The sequence below is a fragment of the Rhinolophus sinicus genome, linkage group LG06 (assembly GCF_036562045.2).
Source record: "Rhinolophus sinicus isolate RSC01 linkage group LG06, ASM3656204v1, whole genome shotgun sequence".
NCBI lineage: Eukaryota > Metazoa > Chordata > Mammalia > Chiroptera > Rhinolophidae > Rhinolophus > Rhinolophus sinicus.
The window spans coordinates 3652502-3665105 of NC_133756.1; the positions used below are offsets into that span (position 1 = coordinate 3652502).

At 35.4% G+C, this 12604-nt stretch overlaps 1 protein-coding gene across 3 annotated transcripts in view; it reads right to left on the reverse strand.

The window, feature by feature from the left end:
* PER3 (period circadian regulator 3) overlaps positions 1–12604 on the reverse strand; it is a 56284-nt gene that overhangs the window by 32125 nt on the left and 11555 nt on the right. For all 3 annotated transcript variants that reach the window (XM_074334114.1, XM_074334113.1, XM_019746756.2), the window contains exons 9-13: positions 11472–11578; positions 11067–11223; positions 9612–9717; positions 8537–8665; positions 7842–7968 (exon numbers count right to left, since the gene is read on the reverse strand). In XM_074334114.1, coding sequence (XP_074190215.1) covers positions 7842–7968; positions 8537–8665; positions 9612–9717; positions 11067–11223; positions 11472–11578 — 626 coding nt within the window. The remainder of the gene's footprint in view (positions 1–7841; positions 7969–8536; positions 8666–9611; positions 9718–11066; positions 11224–11471; positions 11579–12604) is intronic.

Here is a 12604-nt window from a genome sequence, read left to right on the forward strand (position 1 = left end):
ATCAATGTATCCACCACTAGAGTAACAAAGAGAACATTTCCATCACTCAAACACTTCCCTCCAGCTGCCCTTTTGCAGTCAACTCCTTCCCTACCCTTAGCAAACACTGATCTGTTTTCCAGATACAGTGCATCCCAGAAGAAATGCTTTTCCAGAATGGAATCATACTACTACATGTAACCTTTTGGTTCTGGCTTCTTTCATTTAGCAAAATGCATCTAAGATCCATCTGTTCTGCTGTAGGAATCAAGTTCATTAATAGGTCATAGTGCACTGTACCACAGTTTATCCATTCACCTGTTGAATGACATCTATGTTGTTTTGGCAAGTCTGAAGAAAGTGTCATAAACATTCACAGAGGTTTCTATGTGAACTTGGACATTTTTTTCATATACTACTGCTATCCATATAACATCTGGAAAATATTTGGATCTCTTGACCATTTTTAAATTGGGTTTTCTTATTGTTGAATTTTGAGAGTTCTTTATGTATTCTGCATAAAATTTCTTTATTGTACACATCATTTGCAAATATTCTGTGTTTTCATTGTCTTTCAAAGAGAAGTTTTTAATTTTGAAAAAGTCCAATTTAACAATTTTTTTCTATTTTATGGATCATGCTTTTGATGTCACACATCTCTCTGCCAAACTCAAGATCAAAAAGACTTTCTCCTAGACGTCTGCAGTTTTAAGTTTTACATTTAGGTCTTTGGTCAATTTTGAATGAATTTTTGTATAAATGTGTAACATATGTGTTGAGTTTCATTTTTTTACATATATGGTTGTCCAGTTATCCAGTGCCATTTGTTGGAAAGACTATCCTTTGTCCACTAACTTGACCTTGCACCTCTGTCAAAAATTAATTGACCACATTAGTGCAGGTCTTCTTTGGGACTCTAATCTGTTCCTCCGATTTATCCCTTCATGAACATCAGTCTTAATTACTGTAACTTCATCGTAAGCTTTAAAATCAGGTAGTGGGAGTCCTCCAACATGGTTTTTCTTTTTCAAAATTGTTTTGACTATTTTAGTCCCTTTGTCTTTGCATATAAATTTGGGGATCAGCTTGATGATATCTACAGAAAAAAAGTCCTGCTGAGAGTTTAATTGGAATTACATTGAATGTACAGATCAAATTGGAGAGAATATTGAATATTCCAAATATGCTGAATATTCCAAACCATGAACATGATATACACATATCTTCCCATTTACTTAGTTCTTTAAAAAAATATTTTTTCTTTCATCAGTGTTTTTTAGTTTTCTGCATATACATATTTCACATAGTTTGTTAGTTTACATCTAAGTATTTCCGGTTTTTGTTAGTTTTAAAACATTTGTTTCCAGTTTTTCTCTGTATACAGAAATTCGATTTTTATATACCGAACTTGTATCTCGTGACCTTGCCAAAATTAGGAATTTTTGTAGATTCATTAGGATTTTCCTATGTAGACAATCATGTCATATGTGAATAGAGTTTTATTTTTTTCCTTTCCCATCTGTTGGCTTTTTATTTTTTTTTCTTGCCTACTCCACTGACTAAGACTTCCAGTTTGATGGTATAAAGAAGTGGTGACGGGACATTCTTCACTTAGTTCCAAAGTTAAGATGAAAGCATTCTCTTACCATTAAGCCTAACATCAGCTTTAGATTTTTTGCCGATGCCTTTTTGTTAGGTTAACTAAATTCTTTTCTATTTCTAATTTTTGAGAGTTTTTATTATGCATGGATGTTGAATTTTGTCACACGCTTTTTCTCCATCTATTGAAATGATCAGATGGTTCATCTTTTTTATTCTGTTGATATGGTGAATGAAAGTGATTGACTTTTAAATATTGAAACAGCCTTTCATTCCTAGGACAAATCATACTTGGGTGAAATATATTTGTCCTTTTTATACATTGCTGGATTAGATTTGCTAATATGAGGCGTGACAAAAAAAAAATACAGTGAATGCTTCTGCCAAGTACCACCCAACGGAAAGGCAGGGATCTTCAACACAGGAAGTGGTGGCATCGAACCTTAGTTAACAGTGTGACAAGTTTCAACTTGTTCAGTGCAGTCAATTGGATGTGAGCTACGGTTGAGAGAAGGTGTGTTTTAAAGTGTGCCATAAATCCTCCTCCATCATGACAACGCTCCGTGTCACACATCGCTTCTAGTACAGCAATTTCTGTCACATAAAAACATTACACTGTGTCCTCATCCAACTTATACACTGATCTGGCACCGTGCAACTTCTGGCTCTTCCCCAAAGTCAAAATGACTATGAAAGGTAAACATTTTGAATTGATTCAGGACATTGAGGCAGCCATGACAGAGCAACTAAAGACACTCATGAAAGAGGACTTCCAGAACTGCTAGAAAGTAGCAAGAATGATGGGATAAGTGTGTTTGAAGTGGGGGTGAGGGTGGGTATTTTGAGGGTGATTAATGGCAATGTGACTTTTACTGTAATAAATTTTTAAAAATTTAAACATTCACTGTGTTTTCACACCTTGTATGTAATTGAGAATTTTGCAAATATGTTAATGAGGGATACTGGACTGCAGTTTTCTTGTAATGCCTTTATCTTGTTTTTGCATTAGGATAATAATGGGTTCATAAAACGTGTTTGGAAGTTTTCCTTCCTTTTCTATTGTCTGGGAAATATTCTACATAAGAACTGAATTATTACTTCCTTGAATGTTTGAGAGACTTCTTCAGTGAAACCACGTGGGTGAGGACTTTTCTTTGTTGGAAGATTAACTTCAATCTGTAATAGATATGTCTATTCTAGTTAACTATTTCTTCTTCATTGAATTTTGATAGTTTGTCTTTCAAGTAATTGGTCTATTTCTTCTAAGCTGTCATATTTATGGACACAGCTGTTTGTAATCCTTTTAAAATCAGTGGGGGTCTTTCATTCTTGATATTGGTGATTTTTGTTTTCTTTTTGTGTTCAGTATAAAGATTTGTTCATTTTATTTTTATTAACTTTAGATTTCATTAATTTTTGTTTTTTCTATTTTCAATTCCACTGTTATCTGGTCTTTATTATTTCTTTCCTTCTGCTTACTTTGAATTGAATTTGCTCTTCTTTCTCTCGTTTCATAGGAGAAAGCTTAGATTACTGATTTGAGACATTTCTTCTTTTTCCCATACGAACACTTAATGTCATAGATTGCCCTTTAAGCATTGCTTTAGCTACATCCCACAAATTTTATGCTGTCTTTTCAATTCTCTTGGTTCAAAACGTTTTTATTTCCCTTGAGACTTTGGCCTGTGGGTTATTTAGAGGTATGTTATTTAATTTCCAAATATTTGGGCATTTTCTAGATAATCTTTGTTACTGATTTCTAGTTTAATCCATTATGTTAGAGAATATACTCTGTATGATTTCTATTCTTTAAAAATTGTTAAGGTTTGTATCATGGCCCAAAATATGGTCTATCTTGATGAATGTTCCATGCATCCTTCAGAAATATGTGTTATGTTGTTGATTGGAGTGTTTCATACATGTTAATTGGGCCAATCTTGTCGATAGTGTTGTTCAGGTCTCCGATATCTTTACTAATTTTCTGTCCACTTATTTTATTAATCACAAAGAGAGGTGTGGTGCAGGTTCCAACTATCACTGTGGATGTATTCCTCCTTCAAGTTTTTATGAGTTTTTGCTTCATGTATTTTGAAGCTCTGATGTTAGGTGCGTAAACATTTTAGGACTGTTACATATTCTAAGAGAATCAACTCCTTTGTCATGCAATATCCCTTTGAAACCCTGATAATATTCCTTATTCTAAAGTCTATTCTGTCTAATCTTAATACAGCTTTCCAGCTTTCTTTTGTTTCTGGTGAGCACAGTGTATCTTTTTTACCTTTTTAACCTATGTTCTTATTTCCAAAATGGGTTCTTGTAGGTAATATGCATAGGCACCTTGTTTTTTCATCCAATTTGACAATTTCAGTCTTTAACTGGTTGGTATATGAGATGATTCACATTTAATGTAATTACTGATAGTTGGATTAATATAAACCATATTGCTAGCTGTTTTCCATTTGTTCCATCTCGTTTTTTGTTGTTTTCATACCCCTCCTTTTTTGCTTCATTTTGAGGTGTTTTAGATTCCATGTTACCGCCTCTACTGATATTACTTATACTTCTTCAAAAACTTTTTCTAATAATCGGCCTAGTCATTTGCTACCTCCAAATAACATAGTGCTTCAAATGTAGTGTTGACGACTTTACAACAGAATATCCCCAATATCTCCCTCCCGTCCTTTGCAGTATTTTACCTCTGTTTCAAATGCAGAACACTGTTTTTGCTTTAGTCTGTTACCTTTTACAACAATTAAAAATTAAGTGAAGAGTAGAACTGATTTTACCCTTCATTTAGTCCATTTTCAGTGCTTTTCATTTCTTTGTGTAGATCAAAATTTATGTCTGATATCATATCATATTCCTTTTACCTTTAGAAATTCTTTAGCATTTCTTATAGAATATATCTGCTGGTAATAAATTCTCCGTTTTTGTCTGAGAAAAATCGTTATATCCTTTCCACTTCTGAAAGATACTTTCCAGAAGTTGTAGAATTTTGCACTGACAGATTTTTCTTTTTCTTTTCTTTTTTTTTTTTAAGGAGGGCACAGCTCACCGTGGCCCATGCAAGGATCGAACCCGCAATCTTGGTGCTACCAGTACCATGCTCTAAACAACGAGTTTTTTCTTTAAAGACAATACTTTATTTTCTTGTAATGTGCATGGTTTCTGAAGAAATGTCTACTGTAATTCCGATCATTTTTCTCTATCTATATGTAATCTTTCTTTTTTCGTCTACTTTCAAGATATTCTCTGTTTTCAGCAGTTTGAAAATGACATGCTGACGTGTGTGTTGTTTTTATTTTGTGGTGGGTGTGTTGTTTTTTTCCTTTTTTAAATTTACAGTACTTGATGTTCTTTGGATCTGGAAAATCTTGGCCATTATTTCAAGCATTTCTTCTGGGATTCCAATTACTCATATGTTAGTTCATTTGATATTGTCCCAAAATTCTTAACATGCTCTGTTCTACGTGTTTCTTTCTCTTTGTGTTTCAGTTTGTGTAATTTCTATTTATGTATCTTCAAGTTTACTGATTCTTTTCTTGGTTGTGTTCAGTGTCCATCAAAGGCATATACGTATTCATCCCGAGCCTTTCTAACACTTCCATTTGATCTTTTATGTTCCACCTCTATTCTGTGATTACCTGTACACTCTTGCATGTTGCCTACTTTATCCATTAGAGCCCTTAATGTACTATTCAGTTATTTTAAATTCCCCTTCAGATAGTTCCAACATTTGTGTCATAACTGACTCTTGTTATGATGACTATTTTGTCTCTTGGCAGTTTTTCTTGCTGTTTCATGTGCTTCATAATTTGTTGAAAACTGAACAACTTGTGTAGAACAATAGAGACGGGGCATGCCTTCCTTCTGCTAGGCCTGTGTTTGAGTTAATCTAATTCAGTTTAGGCCAGGGTTGAAGTGTGTTGTTGTTCTGGTTTCACTCAGTCTTACAGCTTTTAAATTCCTCTGGTGAAACTTCGTGTTTCAGGTGACGCTGGTTCGCTAGAGAGCATTGTCCCCCCACCATCATCTCTACTTTCAGCTTCTGGTCTTCCTTTTGCATTGTTCCTCAGAGAAGGTCTTGTGCCAGTTATCTGATTCAGTCAGCGAGTGCACCAGTATGCAGGGCACACATCTCACCTCTCCCTGCAAGTGTGCCTCTCTCCTTAGATTTAGGCCTGTTGGCTGCCCTGTAACCTCCGCACTCTGATGGGTTCCAGAAAGACCATGAGCTTGCCAGGTGTCTGGCTTTTTACCTTGTAAGTTTGGAATGGTGCTCATTCCAGCAGTCCCTGAGCAGAAACCAAAGCACTCTCACTGAATTAGTTCAGTTCATGAATCATTTCTTTTCCTCAGGCACTGCATCACCCAAGAAGTGAAACATTCACTTATCTTCAACTTCCCTAACTGCTTGTCTGGCAGCTGACATCAGTCTCTGTAGCTGATGAAGGGGCTTTCCATCTCTCCGGTGCTCCTCGCAATTCCATCTCAACTTTTAAAACTTCCCTTATCCTATTTTAAAGCATAAACTGCTCTTGTAAGAAAAGTGGAAATATAAACTTAAAACCTGATATTCTTGTTGGTTCTGGCACCTTGTAAATATGTATACAGTGATCATTTAGTATTTTCCTTTTCATTAGTGTGTATCTCTACTCAATCTCTAATATTTAGATTATGACGTTTTTGTTTTTAAGTTGCATACTTGTTTCTCTTGAGTGAGGAGTAATAAAGATTCTTTTCGCTAGTTCTTGTAGGTCTTAATATGTTGATAAAATCAAGATGCCCAAGTAACACTAGTTCTCCAAAGCTACACCTAACGGTAGCCGATTTTCCTTCTCCCCCCGAGTCACAGCCTATGTGTGTTAGAGTCAAATATAGCACATATCTAAGGAGTGGGAAACTTTCATTTTCTTAAACAGCAGCAGAAGTACACCAGGTTAGCTATAGCTTACATTGTATAAAATGGTTTATGATGTAATTTTGACATTGGCTTAAACATATAACCGTCCAAACGGTAATACTGATGATGTGACCAGACCAATGATAGATGATAAGAAACTGGATAAAGCAGGAGGGGAAAAGAGATTTCTGCTCTGAGAAAAACTATAGAGGTCAGGACGTAAAACTGTGGCACCAACCTGAGGTGCTCGGCCAAGGCAGTGGCGAGTAACACTGACCGAGCCAGACAACAAAGAAAACATTTAGAAAATTTAGACTTAAAATCTGCCCAAAGAATTTCCTCTGCCAGGACACAAGATAACAGCACACAGCAAGAAAGATATTTAAGATGAACTCTCCTGTACAGAGGGAATCTGATGGTTTCAAGGGACAGAAAAAGTTGTTATTTCTGTCTTGTGCCCCTACATCTACAGGAGAAGAAACATACGATGCTAAACCTCCTGTCAAAGTGAAAAGAAGAAACTGAAGTCCGCGACTTGCTGTACCTGGAGGGCATCCTATGGGCTCCCAGTGCTATCACCTGCAGGCGCAGAAGTACGATTTTTTGTTGTTGTGTAAATCATATGAACGCCTCAAAAATATAGCTGCTATTATTATTATTGACCTTAGAGAAAACATCTCACCTCCACTGCGTAAAATACCCACATCTGACAATGATAGAAACCATTAATAACATTTTAGGTACCTAAAACCTCTAACAACTTCCAAAATTCTATTACTATTCAGGGAGAAAAACGAAAGGAAAGTTAACTAAATTAGAAGTTAATGTAATTTGATCTCTATGTTACAGAACTTTCTTCTGCTATATGATAAGTAGGTTAACTTTTCAAAACTCATGTCAATTGTCACAACTGACCCATTTGTATGGAGTGCTCGTTACCTCATATTCGAGAAGCACACACATGTATCAAGAAAAAAGCCAAGTTCTTCATCCAACTTAGGTCTTAAGTGTTCTCTACTTGTTTGAAGTGACAGGAAGGGATTAGTATTTTAATCTACTTTATTATCTGAAACGTATTCTAAAATTAACTCTTGGTTTACAGATAGCTCCTATGAGGGGAATCTATGAATTTTTTGGTGTTATCAGAAACGTTCATTCTTTAGCATAAGTACGTTCTAATACCATTTAGCTCTCAGAATAGTATCTGCTGCTACCATCATCATCATCATCACTATTATTATCTGGGCAAGTAAATATCAAAAGCAGCAGCAAAGGTTCATGGCTTTACGCTCACACACTCTATGTCTATGCAGAAGAGGGGAGACGTGGGAGGTGGTCCAGGGGCTGCCTGCTGACTCACCACCGAGCTGTCCTGGGCGCCTCTCCACCGCTTGCTTGCTTGGTGATTTGGTCATTGACTCAATGTACAGCTGCTGACCCAGATTTTTTATTTTGTTTACATTGGCGTAGACCTGCTGCAAAGTCAACTTAGGGAAAAGAATGATAAAGTGTTTCAATATTATAAAAAAGTACATTAAAAGATACATAAACAAAATACATTTACCATCTGCTTCTCTGAAGACATGATGACTAAAAGCACAGTAATAATGTTATTTTAGTTTCCCAGGATACCACAGCGCAGTAGTACCAGTGAAACTTTAAATAAGTCTGTTCACAGATGTGCTCATTTTTAGAAAGGATACAATTAACTCAAAGGTCACCTTCCAAAGGTGGAATTTTTTTACAGACATTTTCCCAAACTAAAATGGATTAGGGTGTCAATTGTCAGATAAGGTCTTCAAATCAAGAACACATCCTAAGTGTGAGGGATATAAATGATAAATGTCTAACTATTACATTGTTTTGTGCACCTGAAACTAATTTAAAAAAAGTTAAAAAAATAAATTAAAATAAATAAATAAATAAAAATGGAAAAAAAAAAAGAATATATACTAAGAAGTCATGTGTTGAGGTGCAGAACTCGTACCGACACATTACAGGTACCAACACTGATTATGATAATGACTCCTGTACAGAAATCATCTGCTCACTTACCGGTTCCTTCTGGCTGTCCTCCACGCACTGCCCACTGGAGTCACTGGAAGACGCTATGCTGATGTGATGCTCCTGAGACCCACTGCTTCCCAGGCTCCCGTAGCCACTGGACGCACTCACGTGAACTGGCTGAAAGGAGGAGGCCCACCATGAGTTACTGGCTACGTGGCAGTTAGAGGAGAGATGCGGCCTTACCTACCTCAGAGCATGTCTAAAACCATCAGGAAATTACAACTCAAATTTCTGAAATCCCAAGTTAGGTGTGGGAAGGTTGGTACTTTTAACCCTAATGCTGACATGAAAAATAGTCCTCTCTCACTTCAGTCATGTTCAAGGGCAAAGTCTAGTTTTCTAGTGAAAGTGGGTATTTCTGGAACAAAAAAATTTGTAAAAATCAATCCTATAATAATTTAACAAAACATGAAAATAAACTCGTTCTCTGTGCTGAGTTTAGAACAGACACCACGAATGAAATATAAACCATACTTTTTCCCAAGAACTTCACAGATACTTTATGAATCCTACAGATTTTATGAAAGACATTTGGAAAACTACCATGCTAACAGTTTTCTACGATACCATCAGTAAACACTTCACATGTTCATTGACTGAATCTCTAGTAGAAATCACTTTTGGCATTTGTTTTCATCAGGTAGATTTTCCTAGTTTTGCCTTATAATTAGAGATACTGTGACCTGCCAAAATCCCTCTCCCCTACCTTTAAAATTGGAATTATTTTTAAAAATGCTGAAGCCAAAACCCAGAGGTTGAGTACACTGGTAACCATGCTTGGAACCCAAGAATTCTCTCACTTAGAAATAAGTTCTACCTTACTGTGACTCAGTTTTAAATGAGTTCTTATTAAAATGTTCCATATTTAACACACAAAAGGAAAACAGGTGAATGAAATGTAATTTAAAAACAAAAAGACAAAAATTTCTCGAACGCAGAGGGTAAGCGTTTCTCGCTCCTTAGAGTTTATTTTTGTGAAGTGACTTTACTACTAAGACTGAATGTTAAAATAAAACACAATTATGGGAATTTGGGGTTTGTTTTTTAAACTCTTTCATTTTACCTGTAAGAGAAGTTTATGAATTTGTTCTTGTAATTCTATTATGTCTTTGTCATTATTGTTCGTCTTTTTTATTCTGTTAGCAAAAACATCCTCATTGAGTGGACTCCTACAAGATACCAAGTGAAAGTCTGAGTCAAACAATTTAAAATGTACTTACAATGACGTCTAAAGTGATTTTTAATAGAATAGTCAATTAATAAATCTGCTTTTACTCAGCAACTCTTTGACTCTAAATATAAAAAATATGAAGCTAAAATTCTATTCACAGAGGTAGAGAAAATATTCAACAAATGAGACATTAACAGGCTTCTTTAGTTTCTCTGTCATTCTAGTCTTTCTACAATTGTTTCAGCACTATATTTGTATGAATCTAAAATCAGTGACAACCTCCTTAGCTACTAAAATATCTTCAGCAACTACTGGTCCCAAAATTTCACATTAACGGAGTAACCCACTGCCGGAATTTTAACACCCTAAGTTTGCTAAATAACAATAAATAACAATGAGTCAAGTACCTAATAATTTAAGCTGTGTAGGAAAGATGATTCTGCAACACACCCTAGTGGTGAAAATGTGGCTTCACATTTATACTCATATCCTGGAGCCTTTTAAACCTATTACCCAAGATTTTAAATCTACAGTGAGAGGCAGACAGGTCAACAGGGAGAGTAACAAAGAACAGAAAGGACCGACACTTACTTAGGACCTTCTCTGTACAGGCCTTGTACTCATTTTCTAATATACAGTAAGAATAACTGACATTCTCTAAACCCTGATGACGTGACAGGCACTGTTCCAAGTTAGTGGAATCTGATGGCAGAAGGCTGATATAAAAAGTTTTACATGCTCACTAAGGAGAACTTTAAAATTCTGAAAAGGCAACAACAACAACAAAAATCTTACCCATAATCCTACTAATCCCACACATAAGCAAAATTTATATTTTAATTTACTTCCTTCTAATCTTTTTCCTGTTTCATAGTTAGGGCATGTGTTTTAAACGTAATTATATGGTATAATTTTGTATGCTGCTTTTTACATCTACTACATCAACTTCCCATGTTATATAATCTCTGTAAAATTTTTTATTGAGCAATATAAGCTGTCAAGTAAATATTCCAGTTTACTTAATGATGGACATTTAAGTTATTCTAAGTCTGCCATTATGATTATATAACATTGCAAAATGTCTTTTCTTTGTAAATCTTTTCTGTATTTAGGCATATTTCCTTAGCTTATTCCCATAATGGAATCATTAGGTCAAAGAGAGAGAAATCTTTTATGGCTCTGGATACATAGTGCTAAACTGTCTGTCTTCCAAAACCACTGAAGAAAAAAAAATCAGTGTTTTATTTAGTTCAGGTGTTAACCGATTCAAAGGAGAGTAAGTGGGCGAAGGAATATTATTTGGTAAAAAAAAAAAAGATGTTTTAGAAAATGTGAAAACGGACATACGTTCGAACTTTATGCCGACCGATGATAAGAGAAACCTTCCGGCTCCATGGGTTCACAAAGCTGGACCAACTGGAATCCAGTACGATGTAATCTCCGTTTTGCGTACAGAATCTAATGGGTGAATGTTCAAAGGGAGGATGGCCTGCATACTTCAAGACTATATAAAATAGTAAGACGAAATTAAAATTCAACACATATTACAAGGGTCATTTTTAAGCATTTATTCATAAAGTTTTCAGAATATAGTAGGAGAAAAAGTTGTTTTGGCAGTTTCATTACATTGCTTGCCTGGTTCAAGGTTAAACTCTAATGATTAGAGCTTATGAGAAGCGCTAATATGAAATAAAATGAAAAATTAGATCCATGAATAAAAAACCCGCCTTCTCTCATAAAGGAGGGCCTTACCTTTTTCATGGATGGTGACCATCAGAGAACGGTCTTCTGGGTGCAAATAGGTTAAGATAGACATTCCAACCAGGTCCTGAGGCAGATATCCCAGCAAAGGCACGGCTCTGGGTGTAGACACAGCACAGGCAGCAGCGTAAGCATCAAGTAACTTCTACACTCTACAGGCTCTTAAAAGCTACTTCTTTGTAATACTTTATTTTAAATATGGAAAAAGGTACACAAAAGATGTTCATTACAGCATCTGTAAGAGCGACAAATGACTTAAGTGCCATACTGTGGGGAAACAGTTACATAACCTAACACATGTTCCAGAAACGTCATCTACGGCACCTACTAAAAAGCAGGTTCACAGGCTCACTGCAAGCTGACTAAGCCAGAATTTCTGGGGTAAGCCTGGGAATCGATATTTTTAACAAGTTCCTCAGAGGTCCCGGATGTCCCCCACTTTGCCACCATTTAAAAGTCTACAGAGATCGCACCATAATACAGAAAAATGTTTATGATGCAACACAAATAAAGCACGCTACAGATTATACAGTGTGATGAAAAGTGCACTAAAACAATGTCCCCTGAAAGGTAATACCAAATAGACAGGCAACCTGTACAGAAAGACACCTGCAGGATAACGGTTCACAAAAAACCAGTAATGACAAGACACTCGGGATGACTCAGAAGAACTGACTCCATCAACATTTTCTATGTGTACAAATTGACAAATATTTTCTGACATAATATATTTAAGCTATTTTCAGAATATTTGTGGTTAAATTTTCTTACTTTCTACAGATTTTATTATACAGAGTTATCTCACCAATTACTGTTTAATTTTGGGGTAATTATTAGTAAATAAACCCATTTTAAGATGCTAAGATTTTTTAAAAATCAAAATTATTACCTATCATAGTGTTCCAGGCTTTACACTTATTGTGATATGGTGCTTGTTTCCCAGATTTTTAAATTTCATGACTAAGTAAAATTTTTAAATAAATGTGGGGAAAAGGAGGGTACGGGTTGGGATAACAATGCTTTATTTTTCCAAATAAAGAGGAAAAAAAAACAATAAGCACTAACTACTATCCATTATTACTATTCTTAAATAAGAAACACTGTTTTAACACCTAAAAGAATAG